At 44.6% G+C, this 16,209-nt stretch overlaps 1 protein-coding gene across 3 annotated transcripts in view; it reads right to left on the reverse strand.

Moving 5' to 3' along the window:
* Positions 1–16,209, reverse strand: part of LOC144151328 (phosphatidylserine lipase ABHD16A) — a 65,636-nt gene that overhangs the window by 17,743 nt on the left and 31,684 nt on the right. For all 3 annotated transcript variants that reach the window (XM_077682352.1, XM_077682347.1, XM_077682341.1), the window contains exons 5-16: positions 14,537–14,622; positions 14,385–14,455; positions 11,477–11,572; positions 11,324–11,397; positions 8,491–8,531; positions 8,304–8,408; positions 4,069–4,182; positions 3,490–3,654; positions 2,006–2,069; positions 1,516–1,579; positions 1,366–1,422; positions 1,225–1,287 (exon numbers count right to left, since the gene is read on the reverse strand). In XM_077682352.1, the coding sequence (XP_077538478.1) occupies positions 1,225–1,287; positions 1,366–1,422; positions 1,516–1,579; positions 2,006–2,069; positions 3,490–3,654; positions 4,069–4,182; positions 8,304–8,408; positions 8,491–8,531; positions 11,324–11,397; positions 11,477–11,572; positions 14,385–14,455; positions 14,537–14,622 (1,000 nt within the window). The remainder of the gene's footprint in view (positions 1–1,224; positions 1,288–1,365; positions 1,423–1,515; positions 1,580–2,005; positions 2,070–3,489; positions 3,655–4,068; positions 4,183–8,303; positions 8,409–8,490; positions 8,532–11,323; positions 11,398–11,476; positions 11,573–14,384; positions 14,456–14,536; positions 14,623–16,209) is intronic.

The raw sequence follows: 16,209 nt of genomic DNA on the forward strand, positions 1-16,209 counted from the left end.
AAAGGAGCCATGAAGACAAAATACAAGTTGGGTTTATTAGAACGACTGGCTAGTCCTGATAACAATGATACCAATATCATCGCAATCTTCGAACAAATAACGGAGATATTAAAGAAAACGTGTGAAGCAGACGCGACCCTTTTCTATGACGTCACGGAACCTTGTTTGTGCGATTGGCGGCCGCCTAACTGACCTGTCGCGACAACACATGACTGGACGTCTGTAATGGGGCCTCTAGTCCCATTTGACCGCATCACTTCAATGCTAACGTGCAGTTAACGCGCTGAAAATTATGTTTTATTGTTGGCCCGTGTGACGTCATTCTTGCTCATAACACGTCACTGTGGCGCAAAATTTGAAAGTTTTTAAATACTTCTTGCTTTTTTTTCGTTAAAAAAAATATTTTGTGGCTGTAATGGAGCTGAGTGAGATACTGAATCCTAGTTCTTTCAAATTAAACGAAGTTGTATTTTCTCTTCATGGCTCCTTTAAAGATTGCAATACCTTTCCGTTGGCAGGGCAGTCCCCGACCTCTGACACAGATAAGTGCGGCTAGTGCTAATCAATGTTATAAAACTACATATACAGAACAAAACGTTATTCCCAGCAAGAAAACTCCATTCGTAATTTCGATTTTATGTTGTTCTCGAACATGCTACATGCGACGTTGTCCAGCATTGTCCCACTGCAGCTGGCGCCATTATGTGGCATGAAGCAGGGCTGCCCGCTACCGGACTTCACGGCTGCCAAGCAGGCCGCATTGCCTGAGCTTACCACCAAAATCCTTGTCCGATTGATTCAAGAACAAGTGCTTGCAGTGTGCTTAGAAAGGGGGATGGTGCGGTTCGAGCATTACGATAATAGCGTTTGTAAACTGTTTTGGAGAGGCTTGGACTCCGCCCGCTAACTTGCATAGTATTTTAAGCCTCGCAGGAAGCAAAAATCATTCATTATAAGTTTTAACTGATACCACTTCAAATTTTGTTCTTTTTGTTTCGTTATGAACAACACAACCACCATAGAAAATTAGGCAGAAATTAGGCAAGACTAACTAAATTTCGAATTTCATCCATAGTACCCAATACTTTGATATATCCCTGTTTGTTGCAACAAGGTCCACCTGTACTAGCTTTCCAGGAAGACTGATATTGAGGCACCCAAACACAATAAAGGACCGAGCAAAAGAATTAAAGCAGACAAAGGTGATAACTTCTCAATACACACCGGTGCTTCAAGAAGCCAATCAGCAGGTCATTCCCTCGGTTGCTCACTATCTGTGCTGAATCCCTGAAATAATTGCACAACATTTTTAATACCCCTGCTAGTAAGCTGTGCCACTTAGGCTAATGTAAATGAGCTACTTGCTGTGTAGAGATGATCTCATCCCGTGTGCGCCTGTACATCAGGACAGGGCCTCCGTATCTAAAGGAAAGAAAATTTTTAAAAATGAAATCCCAGCTACATACCAGCCTTTTCGGGACAAATAAAAGTTCTCTTGAGATAATCTAAAAATACCTGTTCAGTTGTTCCAGATTGTTCAAGTTCAGATATCCTTTAATCGTCCGCTTGACTATGGGCTCTGCAAGTAAACAAGCACCCGAATATCCTTTGATTGTCTGCCTTATTTATTAGGCATTCCACAAGTGCTAAAGCCAAAAACTGAACTGCTAAGTACCATAACAAGAGAGATACAAAATTGTCCCACTGCTAAAATACTGTTTGCTATGAACAACACGAGGAGCTGGAGAAAGTTTGTGAGTGCTCAACAGCCTGTCAGAGTAGGTAACACAATCATTATTGTTTTATTGCCTAAAAAAAAAACTTAATGTTGCTTACATGGGTCCCGTCTACTCAAATCAATGCTTCCACTAGAAACAAAGTGGTTTATTTTTCCTCACTTATAGTTTATAAAAAGTGAACAAGTGCTTCAATTTAAGCAAGACCCGGCCCCAAACGCAAGGGACTTCTGACTGCCAGGAACATGAAGGGGATACTGATAGCTCACCCAAACTGGGAGGCATTTTGGACGCAGCCAGAGGGAGAACATCATCGAAAGTGGCATCCAGTATCTGCAGCCAAGAATGAGAGGAATGGGAACAGTAGATGCATGATCAATTAAGATGAGCTTAACTTGTCTGTTGCCAGAGTTCTACCTTTCCATTAAATAAGAAAAAAATACGACAAAAACTAGAATGCGACTTTTCTCTGAAAGTCCATGACAGCATAAGCAAAGGATAAAGGATAGTAACGTTTGCATAATCTTGGTCCTCACCATCATCATCAGCCAATTTGTGTCTACCGCAGAATGGAGGCCAGATTGGCACCCATAAAAATAAGTTCAAATGTGGTGGTTTACCTAGCTACACCTAGGTTATGAGAAGTGCCGTAATAAAGGACTACGGAATTTAAACTGCCTGGCGGATCTCCAACACGCGTGAAGGCCTCGTACACATGGAAATTTTCGTATTTCAGTTGTATCACAAACAATAAAGCCTTGAAAAGATGTGGTTTCACTTCAGACTGAATACTTGTGCCACATAACCTAAACGTCTTTTTAGCTAAAAGAGCTACGTAGTAGCAAAAAATTGAGGAACAAAAAAAAATGCAAATTTGCTAAAAAAAAAAAAACAAGAAAAAGCATTTAGTAAAATTACATTTAGCTGACATTGTGTGAACCGGTTATAATAAGTCTCATTAAAATTGTTTACAGTTTTGGCAGCATTAACATTGGGAAAATTCTATCAAGCTCAAGTAGCGTCATATGCTTTCTTTTTTTGCTGAGAAAATTTACACACGGCATGGTACACAAGGACGGCACTTAGACAGGTCATGAAGACAACATAAACTCATCTCTCATTGGAGAGACTGCATCGTCAGAATAACACTCATGCCAAGTCTATATAACGAAATTAAATCAGATGTCATACAATGAGGAAAACAGAATGAAGAGTGAAGACTCCCCACCTTTCTTCACTCAACTTGTGATTCTACGAAACTAATCGGTACGAATGGCTGAAAGCAACCAAATAAACTGAATATTTTGTGAGCTCACAGCTGGAACTTGGTGTTTCAGATTAAAAAAGAAAATGGCCATAAGGTGAAACAACGTATGTGAAATCAACGTGAATCAAAGACTAATGCTATAGGTGGCTTTACGAGTGGTGGGGGAGGGATGCTGCACCCTCTCTTCAGTTACTCTCGTAACAGAACGTCAGCCTTTAAAGTCGAGGGAATGGCAAATAAATTGCACTTGCCGTTTTCTCAGAAGGCACTAAGGAGCTCAAAATATCCACTGCACTTTGATCACCCTAAGCAAAAACAAAGCCTACAGCTATGTCGATACATGGCAAGGGGTAATTACATGCTGTCGTGGCTCGCTAGATATGTTTAGGTAATCAAGCGATTCTAAACTTGCCGTTCATTCACAGCAGCGCCAAGTCTCTGCACTGACTGCCCTTTTTGATCAGGTGAGAATAAAGGCCAACTGACCAGACCCCTGATGTCTGGGTAGTTCATGGCTGCCCAGGTAGCACAAAAGGCTCCAATCGACCAGGCATACACAATGATGCTCTCGGGAAGAAAGTTCAGCCGGTGAATGGCAAACTGCATCACCACGTCCACAGCGTTCTTCTCCTGGTCCGGGAAAGGCACTCCCTGTAAAGGACGTCAAAGGGCGCATTAGTGCGTGGGCAACGAATGGTGCAATGCCCACTCCCATGAACACCTGCGAGGAGCAAAGAAGACGCCAAAAGCATCACGACTAAAGACTCAACGCAAAATGCTACGGTACGGGACTGAGAGAGAGGTCGCACATTAGCCTCAGCGTGTGCACAGAACTGCTCCTGTCAGTAACGCTGCTACGATACTGCAGTAATACAGCTAAACCCTGCTTTTTTTTCTCCAGCAGAGGGTCAATGACACTATGCTGTGCTAATACAGTGCGAGAAACCTACAAATCTCAAGCTGGGTTTAGTTGATGCACAGCAGTCCACACACAAACAGCATGTGCTTCACTGCCAAACAACCTGAATGCCACTTCAGCCATGTAAAGGACAGGAAATCACTCACTGTGCTCCCAGCGAAACCAGGGTGGTTCCAGCCCAACACAGAGAACCCAGCCTCAATGGGGGTTGTAGCAATGCCGTACTCATAAAAGCCCGCATTTCCCTCGCAACACACAACCTGCAACCAAAAGAAGGCACCAGTCACAACCTCTATCGTAGCTTAGCCCCTTCAAACTCTGCAGCCTATCAAAGCATCAGCAGCAGTTGGCGTAAGCCTAAGCACAATGAAGTGAACCAACTGCAGTAGTCCACCAGCACGAGGAAATTGCCCACCCAGTAAAGGTGAAGAAGTAAAAGTAAAATAAATGCAGTGCAACTGCAAAGTCACAAACGTGCGCCCAAAGGAACAGCTTGCATTAAAAAGGTAACTGGATGCTAACTTGCGGGCTTGACAGCAAGAAGGAAGTGCTATAGTCTCAGTAGATTGTTGCTTTGTGATCACTCTGCATGCAGCGCAGAGTGGTGGCAACTCAAGCATTAACAAGTTTAACCATATTCTCACTTTCAAAAATCACAGCCTAAGTGCAGGCCTAGAGTGGTATGAAAAAAAAAAAAAAGCAAAGCATACACACACACACACACACACACAAAAAAAGAACAGCATCAAAAAGTCAACAGTAGGGCACCCAATTACCCTGCCTGAGGCATTTCGCATCACCATTTTGCCCCCGCATTTTTAGTTTTTTTTTTTTTAACTACGTTTTTATCCAGAGGAGTGCACTCAGAAGTGGCCTTTCCCTCACCCCACCCTGCCCGCTGTTTTGCTGATGCCAAACACGGGAACACAAACAATTCGCAAAGCTAGATGTAGCAGATTGCTGATATGCTTAACCTGTAAAACCAGGGTGGGAATAAACAAAAAGTTTATTTTAACCTGGAAATTGTAGAAATTAACATTCTGAAGGCTGGAACAGCATGAAAACACATTGGAAACCAGAGTGATGTCACTCTGCAACAGAAGCAAACTCGTATGTAACGTCTGACACTTGGCGCTACAACACTGTAAAATTCAGAGTAAGGGGGCAAAAGTTTCTCGGAGAGACCTACACGGCGGGAAGTAGACCAGAGTAGCACGAATGAACCCGGAGAAAAATGAGCCATGCAACGACTGCGGTTGTAGTGATTCTTTTGAATCGTAAGTGATGCGTTGTGGGGATTTCAAGCCTCATGACCAAACAGTATGTCAAAGGGTGAGAAGCCAGACGTATCATGGCAAGAGCTATTATGAGCTAAGGTTACATACGGTAACACGAGGTCCCAATCACGGTGGTCGGCAGACGTGTACATTGAGAGCATATCTGTTAGTACCCTGTTGAAGTGTTCCATGAGCTAATTTGTTTATGGATAATAGGCTGTAGCAAGCTTATGCTTCATTGAGCAGGGCTGCAATATGTTGTCGATGACTTTTGGACAACAAGTTCCGGCCACGGTCGGTACGAAGCTCGCAAGGAGCGCCATTATTATTTACAAAACATGGGGTGAGTGTAAAAAGAAGAGAAAGAAAAAGGCTTGTACACTGAAATTTATGCCTACATTTATCTTACCAGCTCCTCTGTAATTAAGTGCCATATATTGCCTCACATAGGTCAACCTTGCTTTTAAAAAATGACTATATACAAAATTAGGACGGTCGACTTATAGGTGGAGTCTACCAATACATGGGGTCGTCTCTGCTGTCAGCTAAAAATTCAAATTTGCCGCTGGCTCAGAACTGCTGCTTGCCATTTTTAGACTGCTTGCCTTCACATAGATCGGTTACCAACGGCCACAATTAACCACCCTTCAGCATTTTTAAGTGCGAAACTATACCATCTAAGCAGAAGTTCCTGGCTAAAGTACAAGTGCGGGTGAACGAAAAGGGTTTCTTTGATGAAGAAACTGTCCTGTCTCGTGTGGTGCAGGTATCCTGGTGCACTGCTGAAGCCTCACAGCATGCTTGTGTTGTGCTCCTTCCACGACCACGTGACAGACCGGGTAAAGAAGGGTGGGGCAAACACTGAAGGTGACCTCGTGGTTATCCCAGGCGGGATGACGTCGATGCCGCAGCGGATCCATGTACGAAAATTTTATGTTCCACTTTTATTGCTTTTATCGATGCTTAATGGTGTGGCGAACCCGAAACAGCACTTTAAATACTTCAGCGCGCGATAATTAATTACATTGAACGGCCTGAAAATTGTTTGTTTCAAATTCCTGCGCTTTCATCCCGAAAGGCACATATGACAGAATCCAGGCATGACCTCACCGATTTGTGTGGGCATCGAAACACGGCGGAGGCTGGTGGGGGCGTTGTTTCGACCGCGCCATTGCCGGAGCTGAACGGCTGAGCTGCCTGGAGGTGCTAGGCCTACCATTGCGGCGGAAATTGGATGACCGCTTTCAATAAAAGTCCCGATGGCAACTTCTATTGCGATTCCGGGCTATATTAACGCTTCCTTTCCCGTGTGTGGAACTTTATTTTTGCCAACAGCGCCTTTCTGGGCAGCGGTTATGCCCCTGGCTACATGCACCCGTGAACGAATGCGCTGGCACCCGCTCGCGGGGCCGCACGCGTGAAGTGGCGTCACGAGTTTTTGAAGAGCACTGTCGCGTCACTTCTTTTGGCTATCACGGGATGATGTCACGCTGATGTCCATTTGCTGAGTGCCGCTCCGTGCGCTTCTCCGTCGGCGCGATAAATGAGATCCAATTAAAGCATGTTCTCCGCATCGCAGGCCGCTCATATTTCAGCCAGGGTATTCTGTTGAGTAAAGGAAGCGAACTGTGCAATAATATTAACGCCAAAGATTGGTGTCGGTACTCTTAACAAGGCCTATGAGGACCACATTAAAGCACTCTACAATGAGTGGATGAAAGAGGAAGACAAGCCCAAAACACCCACAGGTCATGTGAAGCGCCTGTGCTTGAGCACAGTAGCCCACTAGCTTAATGATGCCTGGTATGACCTACCGTAGTTACCAGATTCTAACGCGCACCTTTTTTCCGGAAAAATAGGCCGAAAAATCGCATGCGCGTTAGAATCAGATACGAAACCGAAACTGCCGAAACAGCGGAAATTTCGTCCCACCCATCGCCATCACCATCTCAAGAAGGCGCAAGAGCCTTTAGCAACAATTTTTCGAACGCAGGAAACATAAGCGCCTAGGCTTTTCTATCGGCGTTCACACAAATCGTCAAATCGTTCCACTTGCGCACTTGATAACAGCAACGGCAGCAGCGGCTCTCACACGTTCAAAACGAGCGGTCGGCTGAAGCGTGCGCCTCTGGAGAAGCTCGCGAGATGGGCGTGCGAGGCGTGGGCCACGATCCCATCGACCATGGTTGAACGTTCGTTCAGAAGTGTGGCATCGCGAACGCTCTTGACGGCAACGAGGAGGAGACGTTGTGGTCAGCGGAAAGCAACGAGGAGTGAGATGAGTGACATTACTTCGGGAAATAAATCGCCGAATTCTCCCGCATTCGTTTGTCTGGGTCACAAAGTTCAGTGCACATTACAATCGGAGGTACAAGTTTTTTCGTTTTTTTTTTTGCCAGGAAAATCAGGTGCGCATTAGAATCGGGTAAGTACGGTATCTACCAACATGGTGCGTGACACATTTGTCAATTGCTCAATTTCAACGCCGCATGAGCCAGCTGCCTCCGAAGACGGCAGTGATGAACAGGCCTAGGCTGACATCTTCCGCAGTGGAACTGACATCAGCTTTTTGTTCTTTACCCATCGCTTTTGGATTTTTTTTTTCACTGATTCGATGATGGCAGCAATGACTAGGCCTAGGCCTGGAGCATCCACAGCAAAAATAAAGCCTTTTTTTGTTCCTTCATCAATTGCTTGTATTTTTTTTTTGTTGGTAGACATCAAAACTAGGGTTGCTATTTTCGGAGTCAACTAATACACGGCAATATACTATCTTCTAAGCCTCATTAGTCCCTCAAATTTTAAGTGAATCTCGCCAACATAAAGCAACTAAAACATAAACAACGAAGTGGCAGTTGCGAGAGTGGCAATACATTGCAGCACGAGACCACACACTGGATGAAAATAGATGAATGAAGTGAAAAGCATGTCATAGTTTGGTTTGATTTGCTAATTTCAAATGTGTATTTCTTTATAACAGCTATGACTAACAACTACATATAAATCAGTTTTATGCTGATTAGTCTAACATTAAGTTTGGCCTTGCTCACATATAAGGAGGAACACAAGAGCTGCATAGGAGTTGAAGCAATCTGGTACCGTACCAGGATGTTTCCATTTGGATAGACAGTGGAGTTTCTCCTGTCCACAAACACGGAGTCGATCTCATTGCCGTCTCGGGTGAGCAGCTTGTGTCGAATGGCGTTGTGCTGAAAAGCATGCCCAAACAGGTCAGCTAACACTCAAGCTAAGAGAAGCTGCATGCAGAAGAATGTCAACATCTGTGCTCACCTCTTCAATCAGCCTGGCTCTGCCCTGAACCAGCATCGGTGCTGTTAAACAGAGCAAAAAGATGCATTAGAATTATTGACACATCTTTGGGCCACCTCAAAAAAGCAGTGGAGGGGAACCAACAATGAGCTACTTGGAGCAGTCTGCAGAGCAGGTAATATGCGGGTATGTAGTAGGCTTTACAGCCTTTAGAGCAGGTGACTTCGCATCCCTTAAACTGTGAAAAATACCTTAAAGGAGCCATGAAGAGAAAACACAAGTTTGGTTCATTCAAAAGATTGCCTCGTTCGAATCATACTGACACCACTTTTAACGTAAACTTCGCTCAAATAAGCTACATAATTAGAAAAAAAGGGAATGGCCATGTGACCCACCAGCTCATTTCCCGCAACAGAACCTATGATGTCATTCGAGCCAGCTCTGCGATTGGCGGAGGCCGGCAGAAGCAGACGCAAATTAGGTAGAGCTTACAAACTAGCCGAACGAGCAATTTGCGCTTAAATTTAGGGCACATTCTTTACAAAGCAATAAGAATGATGGGACAAACAGTGGAAGTTACGAAAGCACATGTAAACATAGAAGTACTGATGCGTACTGCTGTTTGTACTGGGCACAGCATGCTTGGTTTAGCTGCACAGCACTACAGGGCTTGGGGTTGTCTCAGACGACACTGGCCGATTGACGCAAGCAACGGTGTCTTACGTGACCCCATTTGTCGAGCGAGCACTGTTTCAGGGAACGAATATTTTCTCCCAGAACAAAAACAAGCCAGGTTTAAATGCGGGCAAAAACAAACCAAACGCTTGCCACGGTATGGTGGCGCCATCTAGGTTACGGAACGTAAAGAAACGCGGGAACAAACCGACACCGCTGTACAGGATGGATACAACCTTTGAACGGTCCCGTGCCGCCGCAATTGGGCCAACGTGCTCAACGTGTTGTTCTTTTAGTTTCCCACGTGACCTAGCAACGCGAAACAGACAATATGATTCAAACTTCTTCAGTAAACCGCGTTGCGGCAATAATTTTAGCGCGGTTTTGACACAATGACTTGCTTCGGCGGCGAGCAAGCAACCCAAAATGGCGGCGCCAGCGTATACGTGTCTCTACCCTGTACGGCGGATGCGTGAATGAAGGTACTCTAGGCTGCAGAGCGGTCGGTTCCTGTGATGTCATTGCAGACCCCGAAAACAAACGATTTAGCGGGAAAATCAAAATTTTAACCTAAATTGCTTAATTTCTCAGTGAATAAAGCATCGTTTGTATCCAGACAAGCGCTTGGGGCACTATAAAACACGAAATCTTTCGAATAAAACCAACTTGCATTTTCTCTTCATGGCTCCTTTAAAGGGGTACTGAAACCAATTTTTGGGAAACCAATGGTCTGCGACGCACTGAGCATTTTTTTAATTTGACCTCATTTATCTTGCTGATGGAACAGGTCAAGAAGCGGCATGCAGCAAATCGACATCAACATGATGTCGCCCCGTGGTTGGGAACTGGGTGACATAGCCAAAATTCTCCGATGTTTGGCAGGAAATCATGACGTCACTTCACACGCGTGGCTTGGCGAGCAGTCGACACGGCGCTAGCAGCGTTCACGAACCAATGCCCACAGTCATTGCTACAGGTGTCAACGGTCGCTGGAATGGCAACTTTTGGGGAAAAAAAGTTCCACATGCGGGACAGGAGCTGATGATCTAGCCAAGAATTGCAATAAAAGTCTGCATCTGTATCTTCATTCGAAGCAGTCATCAGATATCCACTGCAATTGAAGGCCTAATGCCTTAAGGCAGCGCAGCCTCGGCGGAAACCAACACCTCCGCAGGCCTCCATAGTACGATGATGTTTGCGCAAAACGCTTTTTGTGCAGACATCATAACGTTTCGCCAAGCATAGATAAAAGCAATAAAATGGAAGATAAAAATTTGGTGTCAGGACTCCTTTAAATCATGCAGTTCCTCAAAGTGAAATTAAACAGCTATCAAAAAGTGACTTCCTTTCAAGAAACTAGAGTTATTCAAAGCACATGCACGTTTGATGTTTGTCTCGTATCAATTGCAAAGCACGTTCATCGGGAAAGTTCTCGCTTCTTAGCTTCTTTTGGCGCGTAGCAAACGGCTTGCGCCAATAACAAAAGCAGGGGGTGTGTTCAAGAAGAACATCGTAGCAGCTGACGCTCACACAGCAGACAGTAATAGGCGCATGCGCGTACACTCGCCGTTTTTGCTGCTTGACACTGTGAAAGGGCTGACACGCCGATTGGTCTTCGCTCCCGTGACAATATTAAACATTTTGGAGTCTGTACCTCTTTCCGAAGACTCCTGCTGACCACATAAGCAACAAACACTTTTCAGCTGGAAATTGTGAATTTCTTTTGAACCTAAGGGAATTGCTCTTTGAGGAGCTTGCAGTGCAATTTTCTATATTGAATCCTGGCTATATCAAACTACTTCCTGATCTTTGTACCATTTGGTATAGGAAGGCTTTACTGCTGAATGTCTTTACCAGAGGGGAGGGAGGAGTATGGTCACATATCAGCCACCTCAAAACGGAATCAAGCAAGAACTAGCCTGGGCTTGTAAAAGAAGTTCTGGGAGGGTTCTGAGCCATTAAGCCACACTCCTCGGGTACAGTATGTCTACCCCAGATAGTGTAAAAAAAAAAAAAAAAAAAAAAAAAAAAAAAAAAAAGAAGAAGAAGAAGAAGAAGAAGAAGAAACATTTTTGCATAGATTTTCCATTTTCCACAAAAGTTTCATTGCAGTAAAAAAATTTAAAAAAACAAAACAAGACCAGAAATTTCGCCAAAAGGAGAGGCACAAATTGCATACCAACTGCAGCCTGAAGCAGCTGAACAGTTCCAGGATACATCATCCGGCGACCAAACGTGTGCACTGCGACGTAACTGAAAAGAAGCAGGGAAGGATGTTATTCGGACAGCACAACTTTAAATGCCCAGCAGTGCCAGAACGAGCAACGCTCACCTCAATATTTCGCATGGCAAGGAACGCACAGTGGCAAAAAAGCTGCCCCGCTTTGATGGCTGCACCTCGACTTCGACACGTGGTTTGCTCTTGTCCCTGCCAGGGGAAAATGTACGGGCCCATTAGCAATGCTGCGACCGCTTCTTCTCTGCTGTCCTCCTGCGAGACTACCACCAAGAAATAAAACCAGAGGCTTTCCCTGACAACGGTGCGTCAGCTCCCCCGAACGAGCCCAGGGCTGTAAACATGAACTAACCCCCCCGTCTGCAGCGGCAGGACACTAGATCACGCATGCACCAGCAGCGACCATTTGAACAGCCTCTTTAAAACCATGCTGCGCTGCTCAAGCTTAGCGACTAAGCATGTCAAGGAACTGAGTTTCAGGTTTTGAAAAGGGTCTTTAGAGCCCTCTCCTGATCCTGTCTTCTTTTACCCTTTGACTGCTGGGTTTTTCGAGGGGTGACACATCCCCCAAGCGCCGGGATTTTCAGCTGCATGTTTGCTCCTCCTCCTCAAATGATGAGCTGTCTTCTGAATCGGAGCTTGTAGTGCATTCACATCCAGAAGAGCCACCACGCCAGTCTGCCTTCAAATGTTTTGCATTTACGAAACAAGCCCTGGCGTAAAGGTGGCAGTTTCCCTCCTCTGTTCTGCTCAAAGCAGATACTATTATGACAACAGGTGAAAGAGAGCCACGGGATAGGTAAAAAAAGAGATACGAAGGAGGAAAAGGACTGCAACAGATAAAAGAAGATGCGTTCGCCCCGGGTTAAGTGGCCTTGAAGTTGACTACATTAGAGAGAGCAGCTTCCAAGCTGGATACTTCGCACCACGTAGCAAACATGGCATAAATAAGAAAATAAAGCTTCAAGAAAGGCACAAGAGGTCGCAGTGCTGCCCCATGGACACAGGCCCGATGCAGAGGAATTGCCACTGTAGCGGTATACACTAACGGCAAGCCGGCACTACTCCTACGGGTCAAGCACGCTTTTCCAGTGCAGCAACCCTGCCCATGGAAAGAGTGATTTCATCACCATGAGATGTAGGTAACCATCATTTAAAAAAAAAAAAAAAGTGAAGAATGAGTGAAACAAGCTTCTTAGAAGGTACAACAGATGGCAAGATTCCATCAAGCACGGCAACTTCTCATTTTGGAAGGCATTTAACAAAAATGGCGAAACGTAAAGGTATGTCAGTGGCCAGAAACACGGTGACGTACCGGTGCATTAGTGGCAATGAAAGGGCTAAGGAGACATACTTGCATGGACAAGATCTTTCCCGTCTTACCTCTAAATGAGCAGAACATTTTGTTTCAGTATAAAATAATAACAATTACAAAGTAAAATATACAAGCGAGCAAGATAATAAAAATTACCCAAAAGTGACATGCTTTCTCAGCCACCTTCCTTTGCTGATGCCACAGCTTTCCCAGGTTCCGAGTTCAAAGAACCTTCCATTACTTCTTAATCAGATTATGCATCATAATTTCCAATCCAAATCCAAGTGGAACAATCAGAATATTACAGCACACCGTTCTGAATACTAGCCTGAAGAGCCACCACTTCAATACCCTCAAGCAAAAGAGCAGTTAATGCACGCTGCAATACTGGCCACTTATGTGTACACAATAGTGACATGACCAACTCTGGCGGCGCTCCACATGTCAGGTGTGCCTAGCCCCCAATTTCAAAACGCAAAAAAAAAAACAAAAAAACAAAGAAACAAAAAAAAAAGGGTGCTCAAAAGCTTACAGATGACGAAGGGTAGTTCACAGAAACGGACAGGGGCATGTCTTTGGTTGCGCTTTGTGATAAGCATGGCACAAATTTTCTCACGCGACACCATGATCGCACATGGGCAGCTGGGACCACGTGGGACGTGCCTTCACATACATTCGCAAAGGTAGAAGTGTCAAACCGGTGCTATTCCTGACAGCAGTGCCTGAAGAATCGCAAAATAGGCAGGCTGCCATTCTTACAAAGAGAGAGGTTTACTCCTGCACACGTCAACTTCATTTCTTTCTCTTTTCTTGCTGTATCAACCACCACATCCTGTACATGCTTTTAGTCAGACGTTGGTAAACTACAGCGCCAGGATGTGGATGACTGTGTTCAGCAAGCTTGCCAGTAAAAATATCGAGTAACTCAAAACAAATTACACTCATTAAGCGCAATGGCATTTATAATTCACTTAACCTCCCACCGGTACTGCTTTATTTACTACAATCCCCGCTGGAGTCTTCCAGTTTGAGACTTGCTAACAGCTGTTAGCATTTTTCTTTTCCTCAACAAAGGGCTTTCAATGAACAGAACTACACCAGTGGCATGTCACTGCTATATAGTGCCATCATACAGGTGTGCCAAGGGTGTACCTAATACAGCTGGTGTTAATCCCCCCCCCTTCCCCCCCCTCCCCCCCCCCAGGTCAAACTAACTGCAATTGGGAACTTATTAGGGAATGAGGCCTTTATTTCAGAGGCCTCAACACAAGCCAAGTTAAATACACACCACACCAAAATGGAGACAGGTGTAAGTATTTTAAGCATTCTACTTATTTTCTTAAATCTAAACACGTAATAGGCATTGCTTTTCATTTCCAAACCAGCCACATACTTACTATGAGTGAAAAGCTTTAATAATTTTAACCTCCTTTTAACTATAGTGATACGTCGATTAAAAACAAGGGTAAATGTGCCGGTACAATTATAAAGCTGGAAGAAAAAAATGCATTTTATGCAAGCAAACAAATTACAGCAACACCTTGTTTTCTGGACAATCACAAAAAATTTGAGAAAATTCAGCACATGATTAATGTTCATCCACATCCACCGTAAAACAAAAATAGTGAAACTAGGAAAGAGAAGAGAGAGAGGAGGTTATCAGATTAAAAGAAAAAACAAGCTGCTCACACAAGTGGGTCGTTCCAACGAAAGTCAACTGGCCAGGCATAAAACTCGCTGTCATACTTGGCAAGCTCTGTCTGGAAGTGAGAGTGCACAAACTGCGTCGTGAGCGGCACACCTCAAGGGGCACAAAATAAAGGAGCAGAAACCAACCGTACCTTTGACTCTCTGCTGAGGTTTTGTTGTGCCGACTGCAGAGCCCGCAAAAACTGACCGTAGTCTGTGCTTGCAATTCGCCCAATGCCTAGCATGCATTAAAAAAAAAAAAGGGGGGGGGGGAGGGAGGGAGGGAGGAAGGGGGAGGGCTCTTTAAACATTAGCACATTAAAAGGCCTTTGCACTCTGAAACAACACTCGATGCATCAGCTCTGAAATTTTGCGTACCAAACGATTGATATCTCCACTTGATCTTGTAGCTGTCTTTATTTTCCACTACCACATTGGATAATGAACACCGTTGTGCCATTAGTAAATGGTGAAAGACGAGATCACATGAACTCAGACTCGCCTTGTGCTGCTCTAAGCCCCATTTTTGGACACTGAGGGCTTAAACATGTACAGCTCCATGCTCCTCAAGGGGAGATACCCTGAAGTGAATTTGCCCACTCCCTACTTGTGGTTGCACAATGTAGTGGTGATTTTAGATAAGATCGAACAAAGGGTGGCTGGTCAACCTCTTCAATTTGCTTGAATTTTTTTTATATCAATCCATGATTATTCTACAGATTCGACAATATTATCACTAGAAAAAATTTTGTCTAACCAAAAAATTTTGGAACCCAACAAGGTGGATTTCCGCAGCTACCTGCCTGTGTGCTTCGGCCAACTTCAGCGACATCTATCTATGAAAATATTTATGAGGGGCAATTCATAAATTTTGTGCTCAATTGAAGCCTCATTTAAATTTCGCTAAAAAGTTTTGCTGCTGAAAGAAACAAATTTTTCGCAATAAAATGTAAACAGCCCAATTTTTTTTCCAACTTCGAGCCTAAACATTACAAAAAGTATTCAAGTTACAACTTTCAATTTTACACTAGTGTGCTCCTTATATTTACAAACAAGCACGGCGAATATTACAATTGAATAAAATACGATTAAGATGCAATGGGCGTGCCAGCTTGAAGACAAAACTGAAAGACACGAAGTTCAGACGCTTATAAAAAGACACATCCTTGGTACTGAAATTCTCCCCAGATGCAGTCCTTTACATGCACTTGCATAATCATCGAAAACATGTTGCACGATTTTGTTTCTGGAGGGTGTAGAGCGCGAGAGAGGAGCCCTACCTACCCCGTTCTCCACGACGTACTTTCTCCACGACGCGCCAACTGAGAGAAGCCAAAGTTCAGGTGGCAGCTGAAATTTTAAGCTCCCGTTGAGCCGCCGATGAATGCGGAAACACATATGACGCAACTCCACGGCGATGACCAGACAGCCGCTTTTCTCGTTCGCTCGATCCAAGTTTCTTCCTTTCACGACGCTCTCTCTCCCTATATCTCTGCTCTATGCTAGTGAAAAGCCGTGTTGTCACTCCGCTCTTTTCTTTGCTAGTGTTCCTCAATTCATGCGCATCCGCTAGAGCACTGCACAGGCCTGGGCCGACCCGCGGGCTGGGCTGGGCCGCCCGAAGTCGATTATCGGCAGGCCTGGGCCCGACGCCGTGGGCCCGGACCAGGCTTGGGCTTGAATTCATAGGCCCGGTCGTTAATAGTTCCGACGTGAAGTGTCGAAAAGTGCATTAAAATGAACATTTCTGAGTTTATTTTTTAATGTGCTTGTTAATCTTAGTTGCACGCATTGTTTTAAAAATGTGTTTTGCTAGGTCTGATAG

Source organism: Haemaphysalis longicornis, unplaced genomic scaffold (genome assembly GCF_048455015.1).
Source record: "Haemaphysalis longicornis isolate Haplotype H1 unplaced genomic scaffold, Haemaphysalis longicornis Haplotype H1 scaffold_1, whole genome shotgun sequence".
Classification (NCBI taxonomy): Eukaryota; Metazoa; Arthropoda; class Arachnida; order Ixodida; family Ixodidae; genus Haemaphysalis; species Haemaphysalis longicornis.